Here is a 16,669-nt window from a genome sequence, read left to right on the forward strand (position 1 = left end):
GCCTTCTTGAAACAGTTACGCTAAATAATCAATAATCAAAATTCTGTTTGCTTAACCCAGTGGTGGTAACAGAAGGAATTAACACCTTTCGGAAATTGTAGCGAAGTGAATTTTCTCGTTGAGTTGTACATAGCAGTAGAATATGCATATCTTTTTCTTGATGGGAAGAACCCACTTGAATTATGCTCTTACTTGATTGCTATTTCAGTGGTATTTTCCCAGTCTCTTCCAATTGTGAGATTGTGGTGATTGTTCCTCTTAATGAAATGAGAAAGCTATCTTTGCTAGGACTTGAAATTTCCAATGAGTAACTCTCCAGTAGTTACAGTGTAATTAGAGGCTGTAGTAAAAATTACTTTCAGATTATCTTGGAAGTTGCCATTGTAATATTGAACTCTTGCATATCCCTTAGGTTCCACAGGCTAAAGGGACAAGCATTGGAAATTGTGTAGCTGAAAAGCTCTAGCATGGACAGAGTCATTGCATCTAAGAATGCACATTTCTAACCCAGTAATTCTTTTTTTTCTGTTGCCTTGTAGGTTGTCAAGATATTGCGGATGAATTTAGAGCACAAGAAATTGATGGACAAGCTCTCCTCTTGTTGAAGGAGGATCACCTTATGAGTGCAATGAATATTAAGCTTGGACCTGCATTGAAAATCTGTGCACGTATCAATTCATTGAAAGAATCCTAGAGGGTGAACATGAAGGTTTAAACAAGTTTCTCAGTGACAGAACCGACAGTAATATGCCAACATCTTCACTGTGGCATGAGTATTACTGTGATGTTTTGTTAAATATATGGGGGTTTCCCCACATAAAGACTTAAAAATGTTCCTTTGATTATACCAGGTAGTCCTCTGTAGTTTCCAGCAATTCATAAGTTCATGGTAAAGCCTGAGTAATACTTTGAGTTGAAGTGGGAGTTCATGGAAAAACATAAAGTGAAATATGCTGTGATAGGTTAAATATTCCCCAACATGTACTTTTTCGTATAAGTTTAAGATTAACACCTCAGCACCCACCCCAATCTAAACACCGTTTAAATTGTGTTGCTGTATTCTGAAAGATTTTTCCCCACATACAGCAGTTTTTGGACTGAAATAACAGAAGTGTCCACAGACCCTGTGGAAGCACTAATAACAGTAAAATGCTATGCATTTAGTTGTGCTCTCTGAGTTTCTTTTAGTCTTGAGCAAATTGTTTGTAAGGGGTAGGTTGGCAGCCTGTTTTCCTTGTGTAGCTTACCCTCATCTCTGCCACTGTAGTATTTTCTTGAAGTCTGGAAATACTATAAACCATGTAGATGTCTCATCAAAATCCTCATCATCAGGCTACTGAAATGCAATGGCATGACACTCTTGCCAGAGGTAACTGAAGCACATGTTACTTTACTCTTTGTATGCTGCTACGCACTAAGAGGGCACTAAGTTGTTAGGTTTGTAGTTCCGCATGCTGCTAGTTAAACTAGACCAGCAGTTCTCAAATGGGGGTGCAGAGCGGATCCTGAGAAGGTGTGAGAACATTCAGGGTTCAGGTTCCCAAATGCCTGGGTGCGAGGGGCTGAAAACTGCAGCCAGCACTAGCTCATGTTGAGACAAGTGTACTTTAAAGACTGGAGGTAGAGAAAGGATAGCATAGCTCAGATGCTCTTTTTCTTGATACCTCTTCTAACTCGTCTTTCCCTATAGTGCATTCCCATTACCTCACTGGAAGCTTCCAAGCACCTTTTATTTGTCCGCTGGCTCGCGTGAGCTGGGCTTGCAGTAGTCTGAGGAAGGAGCACGGTGAGTTAGTTGCTCGATGAGGTCCTTTCGGAGCTGGGTGTAGGAGCAGCTGCTGCTGCAGCGAGGGAGCCTGGAGCTGCAGGCGGGCAGGAGGAATGCCACCGCTGGGCAGCCCTGGGAGGGATCTCCAGGGGCCCTGCTTTGTCCCTCTGGCAGGGGATTTTGACTCGGATGCTGCAGACCCAGGCGGTGGGAACTTAGTGTCTCCCTCCGTCTTCCCTCTCTCGCACTCTACGCGGAGCAAACACGTGTTTCCCGAGTTACTGACACTCTCAGAAGCTGCTTGGGCTCTGAGGCAGCAGCACCTTCTCGGCCTTTGCTTCCCCATCACCTGTGTACGGATGTTCGTGGATGTATTTTGAACCTTCTGTTCCCTCCCTTTTGCAGCTCCACTCCCCTTATGTACAGACCTAGATACCTAGATCCCTAAGCTCTTGTATAGGGAAAGAAGGGTATGTGTGCTGATAGAGTCATTGTGTATATTTGAATTAAATATGTGTATGTGTCTGCAAATAATGTATTTTGTATTTTATGCAAATTAACGCATAATATATGATTGTGTAGGGAGATATCAGGGGGACCCTAAAGTATTCCTGAAAAGAAGAGGAACTGATCTAAAGTTTGAGAACTGCTGACCTAGATCAAAAGGAGTCAATGCGCATACACTGGCTGAAAGGAAAGTTTATGACAGGTAGATTAATATGGATATTATTTAACTGATGACCTTAAAGAGTAAATTGGGATTACAGAAAAATCTGTGCTTCAATTTCCTTTAATTAGGCTGTTGCTTTGTTTCTATTAACAGGCTTTCTGCCATTATCTTCCAGAGATCAACAGTAGAATCATTGTTTTTAATTACAACTGTTTGAGCTTACTAATAGCAGATGTTATTGATATTTTTATTAACCACTGAAGCTCCAAGTTAGGACAACCTATTGCTGTTACGTGCTAGTATGTGGTGAGAGCCCTATCCAAATGGCACCAAAGGCTTTAGAGAATTAATCCATGTCTGGGTTTATTTTGGAGGGAAGTTGCTAAGCACTTTCTAATTTGTTTTTTCTGTCTTCAGTTATTGTTGTCAAATAAACTTCTTAGTTGAAGGTTCAACGTTTGGCAATGTTCATTTGAAAGATATTCAAATGATGGAGACAGCAGGTTCCCATTTGTAGCATTTCTGTAAGATACACTGTGTAGCATATCTGTAACATAAGTTCTAAAGGATGCGTTCTGTTTTGATGAGCTAACTGAAGACTAAAGAGATCTTAGATATTTATCCTTTGGCTTTTGTCTTAAAGTTTTATTATTTTTATACGAAAATTTCACTGGCTAATTTTTAATCTGTCTTCTGATTGTACTGTTCTTTGGCAATGTAAAAAGTAGGTATACGTAACTGTGATTTGATAATGGCTTAAGGCATATTTGAAAATGTGGACTTACGAGTCTTATTTAGACTTGCAGTTAATCACGGTGGTGTTACATGCATGAGAATTTCCCGGTTGTTTTAATTTTGCTTTATTAGACAGCTTTCGGGAGAACTTCTACAGCTAGTGTTTATATACGACTCTCGGACATAATCGCTGACAGCTGCCAGGAGCTCAGAGTAGACCTGATTAATGCACGTCTGTTCTGGTTCTTCTGGTACACTACATTTTCTTCTGGTACACTGTGGTTTTGGGAGAGCCACAGATAGTGAGTTACGCTTTAAATATTCATGAACGCAGCAACTAAGAATGTGGGCCTTATGCATATTGAAAGTTTTTTCTCCTTCACTGATTTTGGCATTAAGCAGGAACTTAAAAGCAGACACAACTCTGCTAACCTACGCTGATAGAAATGCAGATGTATTGGAGTGTCTGCCAGTATAGCTGTGTCAAGAAAATCAGTTTTTAAAAAAAAATCGCACCTGTACATGAAAGTAGGCCAGAAAACTTCCAAGTGCAACTGAAGTCTACTTTAGAAGTTTTTGAATTTACTCCAAAAAGCAATATAATACTTAGAGTAATATCCCTCCAGAACCATTTTGCATACCAGTCGCTTGTTTTTGTTCAGATCGGTGAGGGTTTCCCAGGCTTATACTACCATTTTCCATGGCTTTCCTCACAAATTAGGCTAGAGCCTCTTGCAAAAGAGGAAGTATTGCAGATTTTAATTGACTATTTTTTAACACTTGCTCCCACTCGATATGTCTATAAGAAATCCTTTATCTTTATTTCCTGGGGTTTTGTATTCTGTATTCAGACTGCTGCTGTTGTGGGCTACATCTCACAGTAATCCCTGCAATATTTCAATTCCTATAGAAAGCAATACAGGACGCCATGGGATCTTAGCTCAAAAGGGAGATAGGTTGGATGGCTTTTTTTCCCTTCCTTTTTCTCCGCTAGCCTCCATCCTACATTACTCCTTCATGCAAACTGCAGCATTAGCTCAGGGCAAAACCCTCTTGCAGAGCACTGGGCTGAATGTGTCGAGATTTCTTCCAATGGAATTGTAACTGTTACACTTGTCTCAGCTTCAGAGTTTATTTGGGGTTTCAAAGAAATGCACCGGAATGGTCAAAATGGGTATGCAGACTGCCTGGCTTAATCTGGCTCGTGTCACTCGGCAGCCCTGCTTTGCAGCTGAACCAGGGAACTCCAGCAAGGAAGCTCGGCCACCTCCACCGACAAAAGCGCTCGGGGAGCTCTAGGCTGGTCCTTGCTCAAAAACAAGCATTGCAAATGAATTGCTAACTTCTCCCTGCCAACCCGTATCGCCGCACATGTCTAAGACTTCATTCTCTATATAAGCAAGGTGATAAAGAATAACCATCTTGTCAAGTGAAACTGTCAGTTCTCTTGGTTCACCAGAGAATGTTCGAAGGGTTTTTAAACAGGCTGCGTTGTAAATCCATTCTTTACCTATTAATCCATCGTATTTTTTTTTCCAGAAATGAAGTTCTTGATGGAGGGTAAAACCTTTGCTAGATTTGCATCTATGAGATATCTCAAATAGAAGGTTCATGTCCTGCAAGTATCCATTTCCTCATTCTTTCCTGTGAAAGCAGTTTTTTCCCCCCTAACTTCCTTTTTGGATAAATCACAAGTGGGAATCCAGCCTTTTGGATAGAACAGACGGAGTCTGCATTATAACTGCAGATGCAGCAGCAAGAGGAAAGAAATGGGAGAAAAATAAGTATTTGAGCAGGTTTACGATAGCCTTTGGATCGCTTTATCTCGATCTTAGCTGTAAGGACGGAACTGTTCGGGTATGAAACCATTTCTCAACTGTAGCTTGAATGCAAGTTTATGTAGTGAGACTTTGCTGGGTGTGGTGTGTCCCTGCCTGGCATACCGGTTAAAACTAATGCCTCTTTCAGATAACTGCTCTCATTTTAGCGTCACAATATCAATGCAGAAACTTACAGCTCAGTAGCTTAAGAAATTTTTTGCGCATTGACAAACATATAGCTCTAAGTGATCAAAGAATTGAGTGGCAGCTGTCCTGGGAGTCCTGCCTTGCAAATAATTAGACATCCACATAATTTATAACATGAGTAGTTCTTCTGATTTGTGTTGAGACTATTCATATTAAAATTAAGCATATGTAGAAAAGCTTGCAGGGTTATTTTCGTACCAGTATTGCATAGAGATTTCCTGTGAGCGTATATTTAGATATATAGTTGTCACTCGCTAGCCAGACTTTTACTCACGAAGTGTTCTAGGTTGCAGATAATGACTGCAAAAGAATCAGTCTAGGATACTTCTTTTTAACGTTCACCCAAATTAGTTTATTAGAGATGGAGAGAAACTAACATTTTAAAGTGTTTTGTTTTAAATGTACTCTTTCTGTTGAATCGTGAGTGGAACAGCTATGAACAGAGCTATAAATGCATAATTTCAAAATCAGGTGTTAATAATTGCTCATAGTGAATTAATTTTTAAGTCACTCTTGCACAATGAGCTGTAGTTTCAGACAGTAAATATTGTGAGGAGAAAGAAATTTAAACTCATTTAATGATTAGTTCATTTAAGCTAAGCCTAAAAGTAAGTTCATTTTAAAGGAGTTTGCCTTTAGTCATGAGAATTTATTTGGACCGTATCAGTTCTATGTAGTTATATCCACTGGATGGCTTTGCAAATAGTGACATTTAAAAAAAGAGATCGTAATTATGATACAGATAAGTGCCTGCTGTGTAGATGCTACATCTACTTTCTTTTTCAAAAAGCTGTCCCTGATGTAGTCTAAGAGCTGATGGACAGCCTGTGCCCTGCAGTCACTGAATACAAAAGCAGTCAGCACACATTGCCCTAATCCATATGAATCGGGCTGATTTCTTTTTACCATCTACATAACTTCGGAGGAGCTCTGTCACGTGCCATTTCCTTCCCCATATAGATTTCTAAATGTGCTTTTTGCCCTGTTGGGTGTCAGCTGTGTTGGCTGGAGCATTTTGTGTCCTGCTTGTCCCCCGGGTCTCTCGGTCAGCGCTGCCGCGTGTACTCAAGGCCCCCATCCTCAGCTGCTGTGTAGGTTTGCGTAACCTCTACATTAAAACTTACGCACACCTAATCGTTCACTTGAAGCTTGTGCGCATTACTTACTGATCTCTTACAGCGAAGTGGAAGGAAAAAAACAAAAGTCAAAGATGTGAATATGCTTGTAACTGAAGGTGCGTCCTAAGCTTATAGTCTAGCTTTTGCGACCATTGATCTAACAGTTCTGGGGGTCAGTGTTACGAACAGATTTCAAGTTAAAATATTTTAAACTTCCAGCATGTATTAGCTTCCTGCTGAATTATCCAAACTGACTGTGTACAGTAAGGAGCTAGCAAAAGGAGAGCTAAAGAGATTTTTTCCATCTAGAAAGAATTATGATTTGAGCACAATTGTACATTGATAGAATAGTGATCGTAAATATCATTTAAGTGCAATACATAACCAGGAGCATTTTAATTGTACGTAAAAGGCACTGTTGTGTTCTGTAGGGTTGTTGAAAGCCTGGTAGTATTGTTCATAGGTACTAAATGAGGGTATCCTTGCTGATCGTGGGATTAGGCTAGAAGCACAAATATAATTGATTCATGAGGCGTATCTGCTTTGGGGGTGAAGTCTGGTCAGCCTTGGGCGAAGACTCTTGTTGTCCTCCGCTACCTGGCGGGCGTATTGGCAGCCAGGACGTTCCCGTCCTCCGGCAGCTTTTGGCAAAGTCGCTGTTTGAAAGAGCAGTGAGAGATTCTGCACACCCAGCTTCCTTTTTAAGTAGTCTTTGTGTTACAGTGTTAGCAAAGCAGTACTGATCCGGAAAGATGTGTGTAAAGAATGACGGGTTTTATTAACGAGTGCCAAATACCTCCAGTTAGAGCTGAAAACACATAGAGTATCTCATCAAAATCAATGTTGATTTTTAAGGGATTCTTTATGAAAGGACAGAAGTTTCTCATAAAGGGTTAATACTTTAGCTGCCGTTATTTGATATTAATATCAAATAATCCTATAAGAATTAAAGACTGTAAAGTATTTGAATGGTATACAGCCATTTAGTTGCTGGCACAGCACAAGAAGTAAAGTACAGAGGGGACAGGGCAGTGGTTGTCTGTAGTTCTTATTATTTCAGATATTACCACCCTCCTAGCGTAGCTTCTCTCCTCTTTCTGCCTGGCAGTGAAACTGTAATCCTGTTCCACAGAGCAATGGTTTATGGTTACATGGCTGGGCTCAAGGTTCGGTGTCGGGATTTCCCAGAAGCGCCAGACAATAGAAAATGCGCAGAGGAAAAGACTTGGCCGTCCGGAGGGCAATAGGATAAAGCGTCATAAAACGTCATAAACCTCCATAAAACATCACGGATAAGAGCGGGCTTACAAAGGGAGCTCCTGCCGAGGTATTTCAAAATAGTGACTTAGCAGGCTCAGCCGCACAGTCGGATGCTAGGTGAAGACCCGTCGTGCCGCTGTTACCTCCGCGGTGGGTGTAGCCACAGCCCAAGGGCTGATGCTCTTTGGCACTTTTCCCCAAAGAGTACGGAAGAATGAATTTGATAGTAATACGGTGACGTGACATCAGGACGTTCATATTTGCTTTGGCTGCATGTTGTGGTTTCCCTGTAAAAAATAAAATTGTAAAAACTTAAAATGGCTTTAGAAGCACTGCAGCAACTGCGGGCATTCTGCCACGCCGGGATAGATGGGGTTGCGTAAACTTTAATTATAGGTTGAGAAGCTGAACCACACTGATAAATAAAACGCATCAGCAGCCTTACCCAACTCCTTGCCGTTGCAGTCCTGTATGTGTTAATGAATCAGAAGGGTGAGACTAACCACACAAAACAGAAGCATCTGAAATGCGTGTTCTTGAAAATAACTTTGCCTTCATCTGGTGTTAAATGAATTTTAAATTAGGAATTTTCCTTTGCCTGCCGAGTCTGTAGGGATTAGTTACTTCATGATCTTCTGAAATGCCTGGTGCATTACTATATTTGAGATATTTGCTGGTTTTTAAGTGGAATTAGGTTTTGTAAATATTTTGTCAGCCCCATTTCAGTGGGTGTCCAGTTTATATAAAACCTGAAGAAATGCTGTGTCAAAAAAAAATGTGTTTAGACACGGTTTATCCTGTAGCATCTCAAGCGCTAAGTAACAGCAATTACAATTTGAGAGAGCAGGGAGTGATTGCTTAGGGTTGTTTTTCAAGTTAACATTGTACGTGCTTTCCTACTTTTGGCATGGAAATAGAATTTCCTCCAAATACCTTTTCCAGCATAAAGGATGAAATAATCTGTGGTGCCAAACACTTTGAACTATGTTGCCGAGCGTTGTCTCCTCTTATTGCACTAGTTTTAAAATTCAGTTTTTGATCATCTACTGTCCTTTTGATGGCCTTTTTAACAGATTTTCCCCAAACCATTTTCTACTGCTTAAAAATGCTCGCGTCCTTTCGATGACGTCACTGAAACCTCAAAGAAGTTTACCACAGACGGGGGGTGAAAGAAGCACTAGGTGGGGTGAAGGAAGAAATCAGAATGATAATTGGTCTTCGATATATTGCAGAAATTAAGATTAATATATGATTGAGATGTGATGGTGTATTCTTATGGAGTGATATACTGGAATATTCTTTTATAAGAGATTTTAGCCCACGTAGCATTAAATTCTGCAATTAAATCTATGTCTATAATTGATATATAATAACATAAATTATTACCCAGAAATTAATTTTACAGTTGAAGAGCACACAGTGAACTATGTAAAATTATGATCTTTGTGAATCATTTTTTTAAAAAGCACTTTCCTATTACCAACTAGCATGTGAATGAATTTTAGATTCTCTCATTTGTTATGATCTGTAGAAGTGAAATTTCTTTAATCTGTCTGTTAATGGGTAAAATCATCATACAGATGCTGAAACAAAGCACCTTATACTATGCTGCTTAAACTTGCTTGTAATTGCACCTTTTGTTATCTGCAGATTTTTCTTAATGAGTATTCTTGTGCGGTATCATTGTTCCCTGTGGGTCTGGGTGAATGATTAACCAACCTACAGCATCATTTACTTACATAGTTTCTATTTCAATACAACATTGTATTGTGAGTTCAGTGCTTCAGAAATAAATGCTACTTCCTTTTGTCTGCTTTGGTTGTGTATCATTTATTTCGCTTCTAGAAAGTTAAATCAAGAGCTTCGTATAACTGTAAGAATTTGAAAATTAGGAGAGTGTTTTTGCTAGGAGCCTGACTAATTCTTCCCCTACTGAAGTAGCCCCACTTCAAATTGAGCTATTTTAATTTTAAAGTAATTTTGGCTTAAAAATAAACTATATTTTAATGTAAGCTGTTGTCCTGGTTTCAGCTGGGATAGAGTTAGTTTTCTTCTTGGTAGCTGGTGTAGTGCTGTGTTTTGGATTTAGGATGAGAATAATGTTGATAACACCCTGATTTTGGTTCTTGCTGAGCAGTGCTTGCACCACTCAAGGACTTTCCAGCTTCCCGTGCTCTGCCCGGTGCACAAGAAGCTGGGGGGGGCACAGCCAGGACAGCTGACCCAGGCTGGCCCAAGGGCTATGCCATACCGTATGATGTCATACCCAGTATAGAAACTGGGGGAAGAAGAAGGAAGGGGAGGACGTTCGGAGTGATGGCGTTTGTCCTCCCAAGTCACCGTTACGCGTGATGGAGCCCTGCTGTCCTGGAGATGGCTGAACGCCTGCCTGCCGATGGGAAGTAGGGAATGAATTCCTTGCTTCGCTTTGCTTGTGCGCGCGGCTTTTGCTTTACCTGTTGCACCGTCTTTATCTCAACCCACGAGTTTTCTCACTTTTACTCTTCTGATTCTCTCCCCCATCCCACCGTGGGGGAGCGAGCGAGCGGCTGCGTGGGGCTTAGCTGCCAGCTGGGGCGAAACCACGACAGCTGTTCTTTAACATGGGCATTCTTCTTGGGCATGCATTTATGTACAGCAACGAACCTTGTTGTTTATTGGTCTGACTGTAATGATTTAATTTTTAGTATGTACATATATACATTAGAGGAGCAGTAGCAAAGAAATAATGAAACATCACCATCTTTCCTGTAGTTGTGGAAGTTGCGCATCTTGCACTATTTTTGTACTATGTAAACAAAGTTTATGTTTCTGTAGGAGTTGTAGCTTTACATTAACTAAAACAACTTATTTCTTATTAAACAGAAAACAATCCTTAACTGAAATCAAACTGACAAAAAGGCACACCTTAACAAGAAAATACACTTCAAAAATCACAGAAGTTGTCTTTGACAGTAGGTTAACGTGTACGTAGATGTTAAAAGGGCTCCAGCTTTGAAGACGACTTTATTGCATTTTGTACTATAAAACCTGAGATCATTCCATTTAAAGCAAGTGTAAAATTCTAGTAATAAACATAGGGTTTAACTGAAAACTTGGGTTTTGTAAGTAGCGGTCTTTTCTTAAACCTGTGCTTTCAGGTTAAATTCTCTGAAGGGGCAGGTGCTTCTGCCCGCTGGAACCCAGCGTGGCAGCGCGCAGCGTCCCGCACGCGGGTGCAATGCTCGTGACGATGGTGGTGGATGCCGGACTGTTTTCCACGGGTTGTAGCTCTGGAGATGTTTCCTTCTATCATCTGTAAGGACAGGGTCACACAGTTGCACAGCACTCGTTTGCAGTCTTTTCAGTCAGCAGCTCATTAGCAGATGACAATTACTGCCCCTGGCTTATCAGCTGGCTCTGTGTTTTCATTGTTAAATGGCATAAAGCAGAATTTCCAGCTGACAAATGGATCCGTAGACCACATCTCCTCTGTCAATTCGACATCGTGACATCGACACCAGTACGCTACTGCGATGAGAAAGCTGTTGACGAAGTACAGCCAGGGGACGTTCATCTCCACGTAGGCTGGAATCCGAGCACCGAGAAACAAAATGATAATTTGAAGGAGAACAAAAGGTGCCCAAGTGCCAAGAAAACAGATGAGGAGCCTGGTCAGGAGCTGCCACTTAAAGCAAGTGCCGTTGTTGTTAGAGACGTAGGAGAACAACAGGACAGGCTGACTGGCAAAGGAAGCTACCCTGACAGACAGCAGCATGGTTGTAACCTCCTTCCGACAAGCCAGGAGAGCCGTGCCTGTGAGCAGCACCACGGCACACGAGACTGAGTAGCTCTGCACGCTGGCAGAGAGAGGACACTGATAAGGAGAAAAACGGTTCTGAATTTCTAGTTCTTCATAGATAGAAGTTCCTTTCAGGATGCAAAAAAACCCTGAAATCCATATCACAACCACAGCAAATACATAAAGTAATCTTTGACCTCTTTTAGGAAATTGAGAGGTTTGGGCTATAGTCATGTAATAATCCAGACCGGCCACAAGATATACCGGGTAATGCAAAATACCGTAGGTAAGAGAAATTATCTGAGTGAACAGGCAAATGTGGTACTTGGTAAATCGCACACCCCAGAGTGCAAAGTCTTCAAAACAGAAAATGAAAGATATACTCATCAGCAGTGTGAAGTCAAGAAGTGCCAGTGAAACACAAAAGTATCCCATAAAACTAACTTTCACATTTTTTTGCTTAACTTGCAACATGAAGAAATCAAGGAACACTTTTCCGAGCATAATCGGGAGCAACATGCAGCTGATTTCAAGAGGCTGGTTGACCTGGGTGTAGTGGTACTGACCAGAACAATTTTCACAGAGTATGGCAGCCATCCTCCAATGGCGAGAACCAGCAAAGTAAGTATCACAGGGCACAGTGCTTCATACCTGAAAAGAGAAAAAAAAAAAAGGTTGTAAAAATTTATTTCTGGGTACCTCTACCAATTAGTTAATTCTCCATCATAGCAACTACGAAATTTACACCTGAATTTTCCAGGCTCCTTAATTAAGAGTAAACAGCTTCACTAACACATCATTAAATTGTCCAGAAGTGCCTAAATTTCATGTTCTATGAATTACGTTCTCGAGAGTTAAAAGGTCAGCATCGACCTAAGTTACTTTTCTAGCTACTGTCCTAAGGAAAGGTTTAGGAAACAAGGCTGACTGTGTTCCTTTCCTTTAGAAAGCATGGGGGTCCAGCTGCGCAGAGGGATGGATGTTTCAGAGCTACTACGTATTTTGAAGAAATTAGACAACCACATAGGACAGAAATCATACAAGACACAGGAGATGTTACAGTACGGCCTCACCGTTCATTACGCTCATAGGATCTATGCAGAATTGAGACTGCAGGAATATCCTGAAAGCAGGAAAAGCTCCAGCCCAACTCACCCTTTTTCACTGCTAAAATCCCAGAACCCTGAGGCAACCCAACGCACGCTTCATTAGGTGACTGGGCTTTTTTGTTCATCCTTTAGCAATGTAAGTACTACAATGACAGACACCTCAGAACAGTTGTTTTTCCCCTCGGACTTCCATAAGTTTCCTTACGATAGCTCTTTTCCCTGTGTTAATTCCTAAGGAAAATGAACACAGGATGGCTTTGTGTATGTCAGCAAGACATATTACAAAAAGCTGAACATGCTTTTCTTCTCTCTCTCCTAAAGAAGCAGGATGGTGACAGCAGGGAAAAGCTGAGAAGCCAAGGCAGCTGTAAAAAGGAATTGCCCCTTACGATCTCTGTTAACAGCGATGCACTCGTATTTAGACAGACACCTACATTTTATTACTAGCTCGCCAGAGCTGGCGAACGTTCGAGTCGCTGTCTCCTGACAAGCAGAATGACAGGAACAACCAGTTGGCAGCACAACCTGAGCTGTATCCACCAGCTACCCCCGAACTCGGTTACGAGCCTCCCTGCCTGCTTCCCTATTCACCTGTACAAGTCCATTTCATCCTCTAAAACCGAATACGTTTTACAGCACGACTTAAAACAGCCTTCTGCGTCTGGCTTGTCTTCGCGTACTGGATGCCGCGCTTGTGCGTGCGGAAAGGAGGACAGCCGCACGCAGGGTCGCGCTGCCAGCGGTCACTCGGAGCCATTTGCGTTATCACAACGCATATACATTACAACGCATATACATTACAACGCAAACAGACTCAGCTGGGCACGGGCTGGGCCCTTCGCCTGCTGTGCCGAGCCCCGGGCAGGGCAGCCCGGGCGCTGGGAGCAGCGGGGCTGGCGCAGCGCTCGCCCGGCGGGCAGAGGGGGGGTCGCGGCCGCCCCGCCGGCGCACACGCTTCCCCCGACAGCCTGCTGCCAGCGCCGCCGCGTCCCCGCGGGGCTCCCGGGACGGCCCTCGGCCCTCCCACCCCCGGCGGGTTTCTGTTCCTCGCTGCAGGGCCCCGGCCCCCCGCCGGGCTGAGGGAGGCGGCGTCTGAGGGGACGCCCGGGCTGGCGGCGGCTCCGGCGGTGGGTTCCCGCCCGGGCCGGCCCCTCCTCGCCCGGGAACCCACCTGCTGCGGCCGCCGCCCCTCCGCGCTCCTCTTCGGCGTGTGCTGCGGACGACCTTCCCCGGCCTCCCGCGCCGCCGCCGCTACCTCAGGCGGCGGCCATCTCCGTCCCTCCCCATCGCACGGGGACCCGGGCGGGGTGGGGAAGGGAAGGGAAGGGCCTGCCTTGCCCTGCCGGCACCGAGCCGAGCCGGTCCGGCCGCTCGGCGCCCGCTGAGGAGGCGCCGCGGCGCCCGCCACTTTCCCGCCGAGCCCGCGGCGCCTCAGCGCGCAGCCCCGGCCGGGACGGGCCCTTCCTCACGGCGGGCGGGGCAGGGCGGTGAGGCGCTGGTGTTGAGGGAAAAATAAGCGCTCTGAGGGAAAGTGTTAAATATGTTGTGTTTAATCCCTCCCTCCGCGTACGCGCGCTGTGACTGAGGGAAGTGAAACGGCTCCGGGCGCGGGAGGTGAACGCCCGTCGTTACCTGAGGAGTGGGGGCAGAGCCGAGATGAAATGACCGCATAGGTGATGGATAAACGTTTTCTGTTCTAAATGTGCGACGTGTGCGTGGAAAAAAGGGCAGCGGGGCGGTGGCGGGGCGCTGAGGGCGCTTGGGCGGGTGCTGGTGAGAGCCCGGGCCCTCAGGGCTGCCGAGCCGTCGCCCTCGGGACTTGATGGCGGCGGCGTTGCGTGGCAGCCACCACAAGATATTTTATTTATGGAGCCCTGCCTTCGCTCGCTCTGCGTTCACCCACCCACATCGGCCTTGGGACTCAGCCCTGTTGATAAATGGTCACCGGTTTCCCCCACGCAGAGTTAGTCACAGCGAGCAGAGGTGCTGATCCCCTCCCAGAGATGTCTCTGAAAGACTTTTGGAAGAACTTATTTCTGTTTCTTTACTGGTCTCACAGCTGGAAGAAAACCCGGTGCCGATCTCCCGTCCACGGAGCCCTGCGTGGGGAAGCGCATTGCTTACCTTGGGGCATGATTGCACGTGCAACGCCCTGGGTTTGTCAGCTTCCATGTGCACGTTACCCTTCCCGTACTGAACGCAGCATGCTTCTAAATATGTGACAGATCCCCTTTTTGCAGCGTATCGCTACTTCTGTCATGGGTTAAGCCATCGAACAAATGGGAATATTGCAGAATTCAGCCAATGGTGTATTTGCAACACAGTTCAAATTTTTAACGTCATGTAATGTTTTTATAGAGCACTTCTGGTTTTGAAATACAACGCAAAACTGTACAACCCCTCAGTACTGTATATTTATTCTCTTCCACAGAGGAACTTCATATTTGACTAGCAACTACGTTCTGGTAATGACATAGTTAAAGGGCTACACCGTAAATATTAAGAAGATTCTTAACAATTAAGAGAAGTTTAGGAGGGAGGTTAGGGAATACCCATTATTTATTTTAAGATAATGATGAATGAAAGTAGATAATCCTGAAAATATATATAAAACCTTCTAAATGGGTTGCCTTTTTAGCTTGGCCATCCTGTAGCAATCTATTTAATAGAACTTAAAAGTTCACAGTAACAGCTTTTCGCCTGTTCTGGATCAAAGTGCTAATTTAGTTTTCCATTTGCTGTTTTAAATCTCATCTACCGACACGTGTAGGACAGGCACGCATCCCACCGCAGGAGTGGCTTGCTGAGGGACCTGAGCTGCGCTTCTCAAGTTAATTGGCAGTAGTTTCCTGATCGCGGCGTGCACGCGATATAGCCGTAACACTATGACATCTTTATTTTTTCCCTTTATGTTTTTGGTAATTCAGGGCTAAATCTAATGAGAGGCTTGGAAGCCAGTGAGCTGGATGCTGCAGCACCCGCCCTGTGCTGAAGAGTCCGGAGCCCAGAACTGCCACTCCTCTGCCTCCACGGACAGCAAGGTTGCCCGTCCCGGGATGCTCATCCCAGCTGGTTTACTGAGCAGCAGTTGCTAGTGTGAGTCACTGCATGAGATGATCTGGGAAAAGGTCGTGTCCAACGTCCCGCCTTTCTCAGAAATTCGGTACTGGCAGGAATAAATGACATCTTGTAGATGCTTCCTGCAGATTGCACTGCCTGAGAAATTTAGGCAGAACACCTGATTTCCGGGGCCTCATGAGGAGAGCTAAACCTTTGGGAGCTTTTTGGATTTGTTGTATCTTACTCGATTTAACCTGTCTGTTGTTGGGTCTAAACTTCCGTCGTTGATCACAGAGCAGCTACATTTTTAGCGTGTCTGGTGTCCATTGGGAGGGAAACATTTTTTGTTGTTTTTCTTGCAGGGTAGACTGCAAATCCGTGTTTGATCTGTGTGTGATCTGTGTGTACAAAAGTATCAAGTTGCTGGTAGGACCTCTTCTGAAAGCAACTAACTCTCTGGAATTAAATTCAGATGTAAGTAGAGCTTTTCTTTTCTTTTCTTTTCTTTTCTTTTCTTTTCTTTTCTTTTCTTTTCTTTTCTTTTCTTTTCTTTTCTTTTCTTTTCTTTTCTTTTCTTTTCTTTTCTTTTCTTTTCTTTTCTTTTCTTTTCTTTTCTCTTCTCTTCTCTTCTCTTCTCTTCTCCCTTCCCTTCCCTTCCCTTCCCTTCCCTTCCCTTCCCTTCCCTTCCCTTCCCTTCCCTTCCCTTCCCTTCCCTTCCCTTCCCTTCCCTTCCCTTCCCTTCCCTTCCCTTCCCTTCCCTTCCCTTCCCTTCCCTTCCCTTCCCTTCCCTTCCCTTCCCTTTTCCTTTTCCTTTTCCTTTTCCTTTTCCTTTTCCTTTTCCTTTTCCTTTTCCTTTTTCTCTTCTCTTTTTCTTTTCTTTCTTTTTTCTTCTTCTCTGGTTCATCTCAAGGGTTAAATAACTTCAGGGAAAAAAAAAGTTGATTTTTTTTGTGGAAAAACAAGGTGCTTGGTATTATAGTCTGAAAAAAAGTGAGAGCTTAAAGTAATCTCAAGCAGCATTCACGCTGGCAATATTTACTTATCCGAACAGTACTTACTAGGACTGTTGCACAAATTGCAATATGATAAGAAAATGTTGACACCTGAGATGGGTATTTTACATTCCGAGCACCCAGTCCAC

The 16,669-nt window shown here is 43.7% G+C and overlaps 2 protein-coding genes across 10 annotated transcripts in view; one reads left to right on the forward strand and one right to left on the reverse strand.

The window, feature by feature from the left end:
* PHC3 (polyhomeotic homolog 3) overlaps positions 1 to 9,393 on the forward strand; it is a 37,951-nt gene extending 28,558 nt beyond the window's left edge. For 7 of the 9 annotated variants that reach the window (XM_082320707.1, XM_082320709.1, XM_082320710.1 and 4 more), the window contains one exon: positions 540 to 9,393. In XM_082320707.1, the coding sequence (XP_082176833.1) occupies positions 540 to 694 (155 nt within the window). In that variant the 3' untranslated portion in view covers positions 695 to 9,393. The remainder of the gene's footprint in view (positions 1 to 539) is intronic. The other 2 variants (XR_014229084.1, XR_014229085.1) reach the window with 2 other exon arrangements.
* Positions 9,394 to 10,936: 1,543 nt separating this feature from the next.
* Positions 10,937 to 11,956, reverse strand: GPR160 (G protein-coupled receptor 160; the record flags this gene model as incomplete). The annotated part of the gene is made up of 1 exon (XM_082319420.1): positions 10,937 to 11,956. One exon carries the CDS (start codon positions 11,954 to 11,956, stop codon positions 10,937 to 10,939), a length of 1,020 nt encoding a protein of 339 aa, XP_082175546.1.
* Between the last annotated feature and the right edge of the window lie 4,713 nt (positions 11,957 to 16,669).

This window comes from Platalea leucorodia (assembly GCF_965183815.1).
Source record: "Platalea leucorodia genome assembly, chromosome: 8".
Classification (NCBI taxonomy): Eukaryota; Metazoa; Chordata; class Aves; order Pelecaniformes; family Threskiornithidae; genus Platalea; species Platalea leucorodia.